At 36.4% G+C, this 17,293-nt stretch overlaps 1 protein-coding gene across 1 annotated transcript in view; it reads right to left on the reverse strand.

Moving 5' to 3' along the window:
• The window catches only part of WDR49 (WD repeat domain 49), an 88,785-nt gene that overhangs the window by 20,347 nt on the left and 51,145 nt on the right, over positions 1–17,293 (reverse strand). The window contains exons 10-11 of the mRNA XM_029285298.1: positions 11,168–11,298; positions 8,654–8,752 (exon numbers count right to left, since the gene is read on the reverse strand). Of these exons, the coding sequence (XP_029141131.1) occupies positions 8,654–8,752; positions 11,168–11,298 (230 nt within the window). The remainder of the gene's footprint in view (positions 1–8,653; positions 8,753–11,167; positions 11,299–17,293) is intronic.

Below are 17,293 nucleotides of genomic sequence, written 5' to 3' on the forward strand. Positions count from 1 at the left end.
TTTGCTACACAATTTAAAATGTTTTAAAAGCTGACATAGGAACTGAATTCTCAAGATCACAAAATTTGTGCCAAGTTATACAATTATGCCAGGTTCACATAATACATTAGAGCTAGAAAAATGGGATTGGGTGGTTTGTTGTGGGAATCAAGCCTTAGAACCTAGGATAAATTGGCTATTCTCTTCACCTTTAGTATGGTTTATTTGTTGAGACAAAACATGTGTTAAGGTAACCTGGTTTTAGGATTTAGCATGCCAAATGCAGTTTGTATGTATCTCTGATCAACCCTGACTGCTCTTTAGAAGGACAGATCCTAAAGTTGAAACTCAAGTACTTTGGCCACTTAATGAGAAGGAAGGACTCACTGGAGAAGAGCCTAATGCTGGGAAAGATTGAGGGCAATAGAAGAAGGGGATGACAGAGAATGAGGTGTCTGGATGGAGTCACTGAAGCAGTAGGCGTGAGCTTAAATGGACTCCAGAAGATGGTAGAGGACAGGAAAGCCTGGAGGAACATTGTCCATGGGGTCGTGATGGGTTGGACATGACTTCACAACTAATAACAACAAATGTATCTCTGAATGCATGTAGACATTGAATACATACAGCTGGTATGCAATTTGGAGGTCTTGACTTGTGACTCTTGCCATGGCCAATGGGGGCTTTTGCACAGATTCATGAATCAATTATGCCCCTTCCTGGACTAGGAATGACCTTGGTCATTTTCCATTTGGATTATTATAATGCTTTCTGCGTGGAGCTGCCCTTGAAAAGCACCCAGAAGTTATAACTGGTCCAGAATGCAGTTGTGTGCACAGTGATGGGTCCCTCTAGATTCACCAACATTATACCCCTCCTACATAATCTGAATTGGCTCCCAGTGCAAGAGCAATTCAAGGTGATGGTTATTATCTTTAAAGCCCTCTATGGAACAGGATCAAGTTATTTGTTGAACCACCTCTTCCTAAGAACATCTGCTTGTCTGACGAGATTCAGTAGGGTGAGCACATTCCTAGTCCCCCCCCTCTTAAATGCTGCCATCATCTGGGACACAGGAAGTTGCCTTCTTCATGGCAGCCTCTGCCTTTTGGAACACCCTTTCCATTGAAATTAGATAGTCCCCCACCCTTTTAACCTTCCAAAAAACCTCTCTGAAGATATGGCTTTTCCCCCAGGCTCTGGATAGGGTGAGATTGTGAAATGTACTTGTTATGAGCTAGGTCTTTGGGTTGTAATTGTTTCAATTTTAATATTTTTATTGTAAATAGATGTTGTCTTATTTCTTGGTTGTGAACCATCCAGAGTTTGGGACAAGATGGGTAGCTCTATACATGCTTGAAATAAATAAATAAAATCAACTCGTCATGTCATTCAACATTAGGATTATCTGTTCAAGACTGCAAACAATCTGAATCACTGCTAGATGGAAATAGAGACTTACAGTTTTCTGTATCTCTTCGCTACTCTCTAGCCCTATCCATATTCAAGTGGCTATGTTAACCCTATCTATAGTTTTATTGGAACCTGCTGATATTATGAAATAATTATGAAAGTAACTAGATTTTGCACAATGAAGTTGACATATGAATCTATAGTTTAAGTTCATATGTCATATTATACTAACCGATTTTCAGAAAACAAAAAAGAAAATGAACACTTCTAGTTATCTTCTCATGACTGGATGCAAAAGGGAAGCAAAAGTGAGAACAAGAGAACAAGTAGACTCAGTAATCAGATTTCAATATTACACGCAATAATCTTGTTTCCATCTTCATTCAGATTTGGTATGGCTCATAGGTTAAAATAATAATAATTGAATATTATGTCCACACTGCAATATCCAGAGGGGAAAAAAACTAATAATAAACTCTGTTTTGTGCTATATAGAAACATTTGTACTTTTAAAAAGCAGTCTAATTAGGTCTATAAAACTTTAAAAATAGCTCTAAAATTATATGATCTTACCTATTGGTTTTTGAGCTAACTTGGACAGCAGGTTGCTTTGATTACATTTCGATCTAGTTAGGTAAAGACTGTGGCTCCTTATAATGTTACATTTCTGTATTTTACCATGCCCAATATCAACACAGCTTATTTTTTTTAATATATATGAGAAGTTCGGTGCTCTCAGAAGGATTTTCTATTCATTTTTTCAGCTTTCAAACACTATAGCTTTCTTGATCCATGGAGAGCTGATCACTAAGCCTGTTCAGTATCAAAAGGATATACATGGGCAACATGGGAATGGAGTAAGAATGCTGGAACAGAAATGAAATCCCCAAATCTTTCTGGGTGTGCAAACAATTTCTGTGGGTTTTTGGCTCCCAGTCTACAAGAGATATCAGCATGAATAAATATGCTTATACTGTTGAGATAAAGTAGTATCTTAATTAGTCCCTTAGCTAAGCTGCTGTGGGTTTTTTTAGGGGAAAAGTACCCAGCTACTTTGGCTTTCTTGTTTTTGTAAGAGGAGGGAAGCTGAAAGTTATAACTTAAAGGCTGACAAAGTTCCTACTGTATAAATGTATAGCTCTATAAATGTAAAATTAATAGAATGCTGTTTGTGGGGCTGTCTCTCCCTGAGGGTATCTGCCCATCTTACTAGGTTAGATAGGATGGGTGTATTATGTTATCATTTGATGGGACCTTAGAAGTCTGCCTTCTTGATGGGCCACTTCAGTTCTTTCAAACAGTTTTTCCCCCTGAGACCCAAGGAATCTCTACTCTTTTAGCTTTCTGGAAGTCTGTGAAGTCTTGGCTCTTCCCTCAAACATTGAGTTAGGGTAGGAGTTGAATGATTGGTCTGGCATCTGGGTGAAGGATACTTTAGCTTTTAACTATGCTTTTTATGGGTTGTTGTGAGTTATCTTGGGTCATTATATGAGATAAGTGATTATCAAAGTCTAGTAAATAAATTAAATTAATAAATTAATCATTTTGTAGGCAATTCCTCAGAGTAATGAAGCTTACATATTATAGCAGTTCTATCAGTACTGTTTCCTTAGAAATAGAAACATGGAATCTGAATTTATTTATTTAATATTACCAAGTTTCTAAGGGCAGAAGAGGCTACAGAGTTACAATAACTTCCCATACATTTCTTCACATAATTCAGGGGACTAGCTGATTCATTTACTCTGAATGTAGCCTTCTTCAAATGTCTTCAAACATAAAGGCAAGTATGATATATTTGGGATTAAAGAAACATGAATCTTGCCTACTAGCAGAATACCTTGTTTCAGAAAAACAGGCAATACAAGAGAGGAGGGATATTGTGTTATATAACAAGAAAGAACATACATGTACAGAGGTCCATCAGACTGCTGTTAATAATAATGTTGAATGCTTAAGATAATATGGCAAGCTAACAGAATGGGTAACTTGCTAGGAGTATAGGAGAAGAGTAGGCAGAGCTAGGGGGACGAGTTAAGCACATCATCAGTTTAGAGTTGCTGCATTCCCACAAGTCCAAGTCTTCCTGAATTTCATTGACACTTATCAGCTTCCAATTTAGTGTTAAACGTGAGTTGACCAGATTAATGTTGGATGCAAAGAACCTTTTGCAAGATTGCAGCATAGAATCTGGTCAACTCAAGACCAACACTAAATTGGTGCCAGACAAGGGTTAGTGGAATTCAGAAGGGTTGGACTAGGAATGCTTGTGGGAACACAATGAGTCTAAGCTGATGATGTGCTTAACTTCACCCTGCAGTTCTGCCTGCTGTTCCCATACAAGGAGTTTCCTACAGGCACAAAACCAAACAGAGGACATAGATGAAGATTTATTAAAGCAGATAACTGAAGTATAAAATATAAAACAGTTGCAATGGGAGATTTCACATACCTGGACATCTGTTTAGACAGCAAATGTTGCCAAACACAAGATATTAAATATTATTTTTACTTGAGTTGGCAGTCATTTTGCCTTTCTTAAGATTGAGGTGCATACTAGAGAATCTGTTAGATCAGATTTGATCTAACAGGAAGACTTAATTGAAGATATTAAAATAATAGAAACTTTGGGTACAATGAACAAACATTCTTAGAACTGATTTTTAATAGCAAAACAAAAAAGGCAAAACCTATCAAACTGAAACCATGTATTTTATTAACTGACTCTTAATTGAACCATGAATTTTATTAACTGATTTTATTAAGGTAAGAGAAGTAGTAAATGAGATGCCATGAGAAGAAAAATTTTAATTGAAAAGATGGGACAGCTGGCTGAGACTTCTTGAAAAGACATTAAGGCTAGCACAATCTCAACGAATACCAGTGAGAAATAAAACATTACTTCAGAAATATATATTATTTTACATCTTTAAAAAATCCAATTTAAATAGATAGCTCACAAAAGAATTAAGACTGAAATTGAGTGTTGGAAATAGAAGGATGGCTTAATAACCAAGGAAGTCAACAAAGCTTCAGGTCAGAAATGAAGAATGAAGTCTGGAAGGTAAAGGCAGGATAATCAGCTAGGATTAGCAGAATCCAGAAGGAAGGATTAAAAAAAATCATAAACTATGGAGGAAGACAAAGTCAGCTTTATTTTTTAATTCATTGTTTAATCCAAAGAGAGAGAGAGATCTTAACAGATGACCAAGAAAAGGAGACCTGTAATTATTATTTTGCATCCAAAATAAGTGGTGATTTGAATCACATAAACAGTCTCTAGTTTATGCAAGTCAAATCACTGCTTCTTTTCTCTTGGTCATCATCCTTATTGAATGTTGCTAGCCTTAGATCATTTTCTTCCTTTGTCTTTCAGACCTTGTTCCTTTTACTGCTAATCCTTAGAGACAATAGGGGAGGATAAAAGGTCCAGAGTAATGTAGTAAATGAACTTCTAGCTAATTCGAAGACTTTCAGTTCCTCAAGCACTGATGAAATATGCTGAAGGAGAATACTGAAGGAATTTGTTAAAGACCTTTGTCAATTAATTTTCAGAAGTTCTGGCAACTGGGGAGATGCCAGAGGTCTGGAGAAGAACAAGGAAAGGAAAAAAGGAAGAAGATATCAGTAATTATTAACAGGTGAACTAACATCAATAACTGGAAAGATGTTAGAGCAGATTGTAAAGCAGACTATTTGCAAGCATCAAGAACACAATGCTGTAATTGCTAACAGTCAGCATAGGTTTGTCAAAAATAGGGATGCCTATGATGAGGCAACCAGAATGACTAGATAGAAAAGAAATATTATATTGATGTGATTATGATTTGCGGAAATATTAGAAAAAAATTTATATTCAATTGTTATCTATCAAAACAATAAAAATTGTATTAACTTAAGGTTGGTAAAAGAGAACATTATGGGAAGAAGAGGAAATCAAGTAAAGCTTTTATGTGGATTATAGATCATAGAAACCAATTGTTAGCTAATGTTTTTTAAATGTAAACCCAGACAACACACTGTTTACCGAATATTAAGGTGACCATGTTAAAAAATTAATAAAATATATTATACAAAAAAGAAAGAAATGTGAAAACTTTGCTCCTCCTGACTCTTCACTGTTGAGACCATGCTTGGGGTTTTGTATAATCCTGGGACTCCCATTTCTAGAAGGATATTGACAAGTTGGAATGGATTCAGAGGGCAACAAACGATTCAAGGATTTAGGAGCATGCTTTGTGAGAATAGGCTGAAGGAATCTCCTTACTGTTCAGTATGAAGAAAACAATGTAGAGCAGATACAGTAACATAGTCTGGATATAGGAACATGGCCAAGAACTGTTCTCCATGGCCACAGAAAATAGCACCAGAAATGATGGCTATAAATTGCAGCTACCTAGATTTGGTGTAAATACGTGGAAAATCAATTTTGCTACTGTAGCTCTCTAAAGGTTTTTAAGATGTCTGGAGAGCAATCTCTCTGAGATGGTTTAGTTGGTTGTTTTCCTGCTCATTGCAAAGGATTGGACAAGATGATTCTTGAGGTCTCATCAAGGTGCATATTTCTATGATCCTATAATTTTGACTTTTAAAAATGGCAACAACCAGAAAGCGACGCTACTTTGGAACAGCAGGCTATAAAGAAAAGAATCAGGAAATAGATTAAGCTATTTCATTGCATTTTATTTCATTTTGACCCTAAACTGTCAAAAAAGCCAAATAATCTCCCTAATTATATTGTGCCTCTATATGGGTTTTAATTAGAGTTAAATTAGAACCAATCATTACTGAAATATGTATCACAAACCTACCTCTAACAACAGGATAAAAATAAATGAGTTTTTCATTCAGCTTAACTCTAGACATGTCCATGTAGTTTTCTTGGCAGCAATCTGAAAGTGTTTTGCCATTGTTTTATCCCACGATCATTTTTGTTTTCATTTCCCCAGACTAATCTATAGCCCTGTGATTGCCTGGTGGCCTCCCATTCACTTTATGCTTGCTTTTTCTTTTCTTTTTTTTTCAAGGTCAGCTTATTGCCACCACTTGCTATCATTCAAATATAGAATATTTATTCCTATATTCACAGGAACACATAGGTACCACGCAATTTTCAAAGTTAATTTTTATGCCACATAATGTATTAAGTAACAGATGCTGAATGTTGCATTATCTTCCTTGTTTTGCTCCTTATTTTTGTTTTCTTCTTATCACTTCATACTCCCTGGGATCTTAAAAAATAAAGTTTTATGTTCTGGGGCCATAAACAGCCTCTTTAAGCTCTGGGAATAGCCCTAGGATCCTAGCAATGTTACTGCCAAATACCTATTTAAATGGGACAGAAGGGGAAAATATTAAATATGAAGGGAACAATTTATTAGGGATTTTATATATAATGTATGATGTTTTATTCTGGCTTTCCCCAATTTTGATATATTGCATTTGGTACTTCTTCAAAGACAAAACTTGGTTCTTTCTTTCTCTGAAATGTATGCTGCAGTATATTTTCAGTCCTCTGTCCTTAATATAGTAACAAATTTGAAGATAATATAACACCAATTTAATGGGCTTCTGCAGAACAAATATACTGAAATGATCCCATGCTAGACATGGACCAGCAGAGGTCATTTCAAATTAGGGATGCTCTACAGCCACCAAATTGCTCTCTGTTGGTTCATTACAGTCTTCATACACAATTTCGGTCCTTAAGGGCTTAGACATCTTCTTCCAACATCATTATTTCAGCTCTATTTATAACAAAATGATTTCCCAGCATATCTAGATGAAGGGATTATTTATCTAGTGAAGATTAGATATCTTCCAATTTGTGTTAAAAAAAAGAAAAGCCTCTCTTCTTGCAACTGACACCAGTGCAAAAGATCAAAAGTCTCTTTTTCTCACCATTCTGTCTTGTGTGTTATAGGCTATCCTGACAGCAAGATTTGACGAGATTAAAATTTATATAGCTGGCCCTTTTTAAAATTGCCATGCAATTTAAGGAAGGAGTAGAAGAGGGATGTGTCAAGACATTCTATAATGTTAGTTGAAAATACATTTCTGTCCCTACTATAAGAAACCCTTCTCATCTCACTGTCTTGTATATGCAAGTTATTCTTCCATAATGGAAGCTGAGATTTGTTGAACGGGGAGCAATTATGAATTGCCTGCTGGCATGTTGCTTAATATATGATAACCATTAGTGTGTGAAGACTCAGCCAAATGAAATTTCTCAGGTTATGAACAGCCTCAGGGGGAGGTTCCATTGCAAAGGAGCCCCCTGAAATTATTTATCACCTTGCATTTAAACAAGGCATAAATTAAGGAAATACCCCCTGCTGAAGATGGTAACACAAAAATTGCTGACATAGATCTGAGACAATAAACAGGGCCAATCGTTTTCAGTGTGATGGGGAATTAGAAAACAATCTCAAGGAAAAGCCTTGTTGCTGCTGCCTTTTGTCACTCTGACAAGCAAAGGTATAAACAGTCTCCTAGATGGAACTCATTATTATTAATTCCAGAGATCAAAATTTTCCTGGCCTGCTTGATCCCATAGAACAAGATAATTGCAATGTTGCTAGATTAAAAACAAATGATAACTTACCAAGCAGTAATATGATAGGAGATACACAGGAGGGTATATATGTAGCAACTGCCCATATTTCAACAGACCAGCTAGCATTCCTTTATTTTCTAGGGCTTCTGATCCAAGTTTAAATGCTTGGTGAACTTACCTTTATCCTATATAAGAATATGACAGCCCAGTCTACATATAATTACCTTTTCAATATGGTTAGTGGTGTTAGGTAATTGATTATCTATGTTATGTTTCCCAAGCCTGGATTCCTCCATAGCTGAATTGAATCCCACACATCTGGAAAGCACTCAAGTTGGGGATAGCTGATTTATGTACATTAGTACAATCTCTTGTCTCATACCAACATGGACATTTGAAGGTATCAGTCATATGCCTTGAGTAGCATGGTTCCAATTTCTGCCACCCTTGACCATTACAATATGACCATCCATTATGTAGCTCACAAGTACCCCAATTCAACTAATATAATTCAGCACCATCACTCAATGGACAGTTCCCCATATTATTTATGGATTTCAGTTTGGGCTACTCCTGGCAGGCACCAACCTACAATGGAAAACTTCAATGCAATGAAAGGTGGAGTCATTTGTTGTTCCCCTTCCTGTACAAAATAACAGTTTCTAAGTCTAACAAAACTAATGTCCCATTATGACACTCACTAACCTGAGTTGGACCTCAATGATCTTCCAGGATTGTAGCAAAGCTTCATGATGGCATTTTCAGTACTATTGTTCCATACAACAATCTCGCCATCAGAACTGCCTGAATTAAATCACAAAAGTAAATGCATTACCAAAAAAAATAGTATGCAAAGATGAATCAAAGATGAAAATAAGATTGAGAAGTGCTGATTGCTTCATGTTTTGGTGAGTAGAAAGATTACATTCAGGGTTGTTAGAATGGCTGAAATTTTCTATAAGTAATAGTCTAATAAGAAAAAAAATGCATTATACAGAGGGTTGCATATAACACACTTCCTCTAGTTACTGAATTAACTAATTTTCTGGATTCAGGCAATATAGTATAATGAACCATAAATTGACCTTACAACTTGGATTTATATAACTTAACCATAAGAAAACTAGCAACATTATAAACAGCCAAACTTAATATGTTGTGGAATGCAGGTTCTACATCTTTACCAATCAGATTAAGAATGCTGTGAACTTAACCGTTAAACCATGATCTATGTATTGTTTCATGAAATCTTGCCCCATCTAATTTTTGTTCTAGTTTTTTTTCTTTTCCTTATATGTCTCTGTGTCTGTCTGTGTGTCTGTCTGTGTGTCTGTGTGTCTGTCTGTCTGTCTGTCTGTCTCTCTCTCTCTCTCACACACACACACACACACACACACACCTTATTTAGGATACCTTGGCATGTACTGATCTGTTTCTCCAAAATGCATTCTGTTTGCAAAATAAGCAAACAATGCAATGCAAAATATTAAATTGATGCAAAAGTTAATAACAAACATTGCATAAATTTCCATTTAAATACAAATCAGATGAACAGGTGAATTAAAAAAGGTAAGTTAATGTGATCCTCAACATCTTCCTTTCTCCCAACAATTCAGGTTTAAGTTTGTATATAGTGGCATCAAACCATTGATGGGATGGGATCCAGCACTAAAATAGATCCCTCTTCACAATTTTGTCTTGTCAAATCCATCATAGGGGATTAGTGTGAAAAGAACCAGTGAAAAGTTAAAGTCAATTCTGCAACGTTATGAAGTCTTTGCATTAGGGTGGGTAGTTGTGGATCCCGAAAAGCAGCAGAAAGCCAATATGGACAGTGATGAGTTTATCAACCTGTAAAAGAAGTAAATTTCTCTCCCCCCCCATGCCCTACATGTAATCCTTTTGTGTAGGTAAGGATTACTGTGTTGTTAATTATTAATTAATTTGATTAAACATTTGAACAAATCTGTAACTTGATGTAAGATTACAGCAATGAGCTCCACATAGTACTCACCCCAGAGACTCATCAGAACTTGCAAGTAGTAAAAAATATAGCAGCCTACTTGTTAACTAGTGTTCATTGCATATTACATCTGACCAGTGGACTTTTCATTTGCTTCCAAAGCATACCAGGGGCAGTTTAAAGTGTTATGCCTCATACAGCTTGATAAATTGACTTTTGTAGGACTCCTCTTGCAACCAGAATCTACCCATCAAATTCACTCTGTCTGGGAAAAACAACTGTTGTGGCAAATGGGACTGACACCCAGAGATGTTGTTGTTCACTAGTGGTGTCTTTGCAAAAGCCACTCTCTAGAATTTAAATTGTTCCTTCTTTTGTGTTTCCTTCTGAAAGTTAATGCCTTATTGCTTGTTTGTTGCTGCTCCATTTTTAATCCTTATTTAATTTAACTTGCTATGGACATTTTAATTAGTGCTATGCTAGTAAACCATAGGGAATTCTTGAAGATGTTGACAGGATACAAAATGATTATTGAAATTAATATAATAAATTAAAATAATCATCCAACATTAAAGTGTTGTTAATCCAACTTCACAATAACTGTCAAGAATCAAACGCAGATGGAAGCAATAGGAACCAGTAACAGCAAGTCTTAACTGTAGTGAACATGGAGGGGGGGAAGCAGACAAAGACTAGTAGTCAGTTCACACGATATTTTTCTCAAAAGAAATAGAGCCATAGAGCTACAAAGCCATATAGCTACAGAGTCAGAAATGTCTTGTGCTTATTTAATGAAATCAATCCTAAATGTATCCACTTCATATTCAGGAGTAACCCTATAAAAGTTTACTGAAAAAATATTTTAACTGATGTTAATTAATACTGATAAGAGAAGTAGAATGGGAAGAAGTTGAGACTTTGCTTTTTCAGATGGAAAATAAGATTTAAAAGTTTATGATTTTATATAATAATATCCACTCTTATGTTTCTTAAAACTCATTTCTTCTGCTCTTCTTAGCGTAGGATCATCTATAAATAAATGTCATAGTTCCCAGATTTCTCTAAGCTAGAAGCTGAAAACCATAGTAGAAAAAAAGGGAAGGTCAGACCCATAATTGTTTTATTGCATGATTTCATTTCTTCTATGTTTCAGAAGCAATTAAGCTCTACAAAATATAATAGATAACTTAGACCAGACAGCAGATCTAGTTCTGCACTGAAGCACCATTAGTTCAGTCATTAAATATTTTTTCTACCTGTGACAAGAGTCTGTGGAGGTAAAAATGCTGCGCATAAAATGTCATCCTGATGCTGAGCTGCTCCTTTCCATTCTGAAGGCTGAACAAGATACTGAGTCAAATTATTTAGGCGGAAAACGGTGATCACCCTAAAGATACAAACAAGCACAAATGAAACCAATGAGTGGACCTTTTTGTACCTCAGCTTTTTGTCCCTTGACTAAGGAGTATAAATATAGAATAAATATACATCCCATGTCAATCTGACAGTATGCAAGGAGATAAAAGAAGTGGTAAACATCAGTCCTAGGAACCAACTTTGAATGGTGAGCTTGCTTATCTGAGTCATCAGCTCCCTTCTAACCTAACTTATATTGATACTATAGGTTGTTATAAGGAAAGTTGTTATAAGGACAGTCCCTTTTAGCAATCTCACAAGGAAGTGCAAAACAAATATGTAAGTGTATCACAATATATATTTTTAAGTTAGAGTTGATATATCCCTCAGGATGCGAATGCCCAACCCAAGGAAGACATTATATTCTCTAGTCAAAGTATAGCAGACAAGGTACACCTCAAAATATTTTTCCCTTATTCATCCCCTTGCATTTTATCTTCTTCATACTCCATAATTGCTGGCCATTCCATCCACAAATTATTTTCATATGATGGAAATACTACACTTTTGGAATTGAGTTAATCATCAAAAAGCAGTCTGGTCTGCAAGAAATGATAATGTTTAACAGATATCCTTGTAACATTAAATGTGATGTTTTCATGTTTTAATTTTCTCCTTCTCTTCTGCACTTTTGTTGCAGAAATTGTATGTTACAAACCTCATTCTATATTTCTATTGTTCAGTTACATTTCTTACTGTCAAATCATAATGGAAAATCTGTCTCCAGTGCACCATGCATTGTTTCTAACCATAATAGTTGATGACAAGGATAATTACTGTCCTAACCAATTCACAGCTTTGTTAAAATCTGCTATAAAATTAACTTAAAGCAAAAAGAAAACCCTTTATTTGAAAACAATAATGCAGAAAATGTGGAGTCCTAAAAAACAACAACAATACTTTGGTTATATCCTGAACAAATAGGTACAGTTTGTTGCTGAGGAACCAAATGATTGTGTTTACCCTTCAGCTCCATTGTATATGTATTTTAGGGAGCAGAGAAAAAAGGGAAATGAATTATTTTTGAATAATTCTAGGCTGAATTCACAGAACATCCTAAATTATTACATAGCACATCTGGATTTGTCTTGGCATGTCAACTATTGGGGTTTCCAAACTATGTTTTATGACTTAAATTGTTATATAAATCCAGCCATTTGTGGCATACCTTATACACTAAGGCTTATCATACCATGATTTAATCCTGAGGTTAAAGAATTACCTTTATTATTCAATTATAAAAGCAACAAATTGTGTTGTAGCAACTCAAAGATTAACAAATAACAAATTTTTCAGTGTTATAAAATACTATTTAAAAAAAAACAAAAAAATAATTTGAAATGATGTGAAAGCTTAGTAGTGAGAGAGCAAATTGTGCTACTGAATTTTTGCTGCTTTCATCAACAGTATGTGAGAACTAATTCTCACATAGTCAGATAAGAGCAAATCTGACCATTGCAAAACAAAGGACAAGTGGAAGCTGGCCAGCCTGAGCAAAGTGGTGGGAACAAGCAGTCATTAGGAAGGATAAGAAACAGAACAGGGTTTGAATCTTCAGTCTATTGATAAAAGTAAAGGTTTCCCTGTCCAGTTGTGCCCAACTCTACAGGATGGTGCTTATCTCCATTTCTTAGCCGAGGGAACCAGCATTATCCAAAAACATTTCTCTGGTCATGTGGCCAGCATGACATATGCTGAGGAGCATGGAACACTCTTACCTTCCCACCAAAATGGTACCTCTCTATTCACATTTGCATGCTTTTGAACTACTAGGTTGGCAGGAAGTGGGGTAAGTAACAGGAGCTCACCCCATCATTCTGTGCTCAGGGCTCAAATCTGGGCTGTCATCTTTCCAGCTAATAAGCTCAGGGTCTTTAACTGCTAAGCCATCACACCCATCCTCTTTCTAGATAGGAGGGTTTATTCCTGAACTGAAACAATTTTTTGCTTATAGTTTCCTAACTTTCTTGTCTTCATAAGTGCTTGGCTTTCTTATGAACTTGTCTGAGTAATTCTAGCCCTGTCACCAGAAGACTCCAGAATGTTCTGTACCTGGCTCTGTTATTCACTAACCTTTGAATATAAAGTCACACTCTGCATAGATGCTAACCATTTCCCAGGTTCAGTAGAAGAGTTCTTACCAGTAGATTCTGATGGCTTGGTCATTAAGTGAAGCAATGATGTAACATTGACTGTGCTTAGCATTTTACTCCAGTTTTCCTTTCCTCTCCAGTGACAGACCCTAACCCTAAACCATCTGAAGGATATGGCCTCAAACAGTCAGGGAAGTTTAAAGAACAGTCAGGGAAGGTTTCCAGAACTTGATTCACAGGGAAGCCAAGAAAAAGAGTAAATTTTATAGCCCCTGATTTATTCCTCCCTTTTGGAATGCTCACCCTGATCTGGGATAATTAGTAAGAACAGAGTTGATGTTTGTATTTACATTATTGCAGAGGAAGGGATTACAAGAGAATAACAGAGACACAATGGAGAGTGCAGATTAAAAGGAATGTACTTGTGCTGCTATTTGCCTAGTGCACTTCTGCTGTGAGCCATGAGCCACTAAGGACTCAAACAAAAGTATTTAGTGTGAAACTGATTATGGTCTTGTCAGTGTCAGGCAGCAGAGACAGATGGCCAGAAGGTTCTAATCTGTCTAATCTTAATGTCAAAAAGCTGAGCTTGTTAACTTGCAGTCAGCACTTTCTAGGAGGTGTTTCAGAGAAAAGTAGCTCAGGAAGAGATACTTTGTCCAGGCAATCTGTCCATTCTTGTGATGGGATAGAAAGAAAAAAATAGGTCAAGTAACAGGACAACATATACTATTTAACTGAAAGATGAACACATCATTGAGAGAGACACTGTGAAGGTCATAAATATGGGCTTTGGTCATGACATTATTTTTTTATCCCTGTCATCACTTCAATAATCATTGAGGCAGTCATTAAATAAGAATTATCTGTAATTCTTTCATGGAAGACCTTCAGAAGGATTGTCTGACTTGTGGTGGGAATGTGAATGTACTGAATGTATCAGTAGCTGCTCCTATGCAAATCTAAATATCACACAAGGTAATTCCTCAAACTGAAGACCACACTAGGAAAATCTATGTTTCAAAACTATGCTGAATTATATATTTGGGTTTCAATTTCTTCAGTTTGCTTAAAGGGAAGCATAGGGCAGGCATTAAGAACATGTTCCCTGTTGCATACCTAAAATTCCTGATTGCTAAACTTTGGATGGATGCACAGATTTTATCCCAGTTCCAAGAAAGAGAAGGAGATGAACAAACTGAGTTATTTTCTATACCCCAAACCTACATTTTGGGATTCACATTTGAATCCTCAAGAGTAATCTCAGCTGAGAAGTTTATCCTGAAATAATGCACTGACAGACCACTCCCAAATTCCTAGCAAAGAAAACTACATGGATGTGCCCATGATGTCACCAGAGTTGAATTCAATTTGAGGGAGATAGGTTGACCTCCATCACCACTATTTTTTCTGTACTGTATTCTGCAGCTGAATAAGTTCAATATGTAGTACTTTCTACACTCTCTATACCCCCAATCTACATTTTCCCATTCTTTATTTCATTATGCCAAAAGCAAACGAAGAACAGGAGTTTTTGCAGAAAAAGAACAGCATTGGTTTTATGAGGCTGCTGAGAAAATAGAGATTTTCAAACATAGGCTGAGATCCTTTAATCCTGTCTAATCTACTGTTTATAAACACACAACACTCAGCCCTGGCTAAAGCAGACTTTGTACAGCATGCAGCACAGATACATTTTATTCTGCTTAAATGTATTTACATTGATTTTCTATTTCCTTTGCCAATAACATTTGTTCTGTAGAAAAGCTAAAAATCTGTTGCGTGCAGATCAGCCAAACTCAGACTTCAAACAAGGAGACTCAGATTCAGTTATAACAATTACTACCTTGTTAAGCCTTTTTTCAGCACAAATACGATGCAACTGATTTACAGACTGCAAGTTTCTAAGCACATTAAAAGTGGATGTATACAATTTATTATTGCTTTTCATGGTGAGTAGCATCTTTACGGTGCAAGGACGTCAGTTTAATTATCCACATGAGGACTGATGTTTAAAGACCTGAGAGATCTCTTCAAGGACATGTTTTGTATATCACCAGACAGAAAGGCATCAGGTCACTAACAGAGCAAATGTATTCCTGGAATGCACTGAGTTCTTGAAAGTTGCTAATAATGTAGAACATGGATGTCAAACTCAATTGAGTCACATGATGTATTGTGACATTTTTTGCCTTTGCAGAGCCAGATGGGTGTGGCCTGCACGTTATGCATCCGGCCCGCATGCTGCCAGTTTGGCACCCTGGTGTAGAATATCTTCCCCAAATTTAGCACTCTAAAGGTATGATGGACTGGACTTCCCTAAATCCTTAAGCCAGTATTTTTCAGTATTGGTAACTTTGAGATGGGTGGGACTGCAACTCCCAGAATTCTCCAGCCAATAAAGTCAACCCAAATTTGCAAGTTTGAGATACAGCACCAGAGGTAATGCATTAAAAGAGATATAGACTGGGACATCTAGGAGTTTTAGTCCCATATATAGTGAGGATATCAGATTTAGAAAGATAGTTGTATGCAATACCACATACATTGTGGCTGTGCAAAAACTTAATAATTATTTATCACTAAGAACATTTCGTGATCCATGCCTTCTGAGCATATACAACCCATTCATGTGTCTATGTTCTGGATAAATGGGCAGATTATTGTGCACTTAAGTAGTGACTACGCGTCACACAGAAATGTTTTATTGTTAAAAGAAGTTTCCCATTTTTATCCATTGCATTCCTACTTTATAGTCATTATTGCTTTAAGCTTTACATCAGTACCAACAGTGGAGAATATTTGTAGCTCAGGATTGAACTGTGAAGTCCTTGGTGCTCTTAGAGTGTGGTTGTTTTCTTGCAGAGCTTTCATTACCCACCTAGGTAACATCATCAGTTCTAGAAGGTAGTGGAATTTGTTCTCTGTTTATATGCAAGTGGCTTGTCTTGTCAGTGTTGGTAGGAGTATTCTTGGTGGCTCCTTGATAAGCTGTTGTTTATTGAGTTGGTAGTTTCTTGATTGGTGTACTGATTACTGCTTGGTGTTAATCGCTGCTTATCTGGGTATTGATTGCTGGCTAGGAGGTATTGTGGCCTTTTAGTTTTTTGATTGTTTTGAATGAAATGTATACTTTATTCATAATGTATAATGTATAATGTTATTCATAGGTAAGTGGTTACATTTGATCCAAAATTATACGAAAATATAATTAGAATAGAACACGGGTGTCAAACTTGCCGCATCACGTGAGGTGTCACGATGTATCACAATCGCATTTGCTGGAGCTGGGGTGGGCGCAGCCTCCACATTATGCAACTGACCCCTGGACTGGCAGTTTGACACCCCTGGAATAGAATAACCCTAATTTGAAAATTAGGGAGAAGATGCTTTACTGGAACGGTTTGGCCAAACAAGGGATCAATACTTTGAATCAGTTGATTTCTAATGGCTGTTTCAAAGATTTCAGGAGATTACGTTTTGCATGTGATTTGCCTCTACAACATTCATTTGGCAATGCTTACAACTGATACAGTACTAACCTAACATTACAGCCTGCAAATGTAAAATACATTTATGATTTAAGAATAAAATTACTCTATGAAAAAATATTTGTGTTTTTGGGGTCCTTCAAAAAATGTTTGAAGAATGTTGACGAGATATACAGATCTTATCAAAGGAAAATTCAAACATTACGTTGCAGCATTCTGTGTTCTATCTCACTTGTACTAGGAAGTTGGAGGAGTGTGGTGTCTCACATGGTTTGGACACTGGGCTGACAATCAGTGGGCTCGCGTTCGAGACCCGGTTACTGCTGTGATGGGTGAGTTCCAGTCTCTTGCTCCAGCTCCTGACAACCCAGCAGTTCAAAAG

Source organism: Protobothrops mucrosquamatus, unplaced genomic scaffold, assembly GCF_001527695.2.
Source record: "Protobothrops mucrosquamatus isolate PMUCROS unplaced genomic scaffold, P.Mucros_1.0 scaffold1482, whole genome shotgun sequence".
Taxonomy (NCBI): Eukaryota; Metazoa; Chordata; class Lepidosauria; order Squamata; family Viperidae; genus Protobothrops; species Protobothrops mucrosquamatus.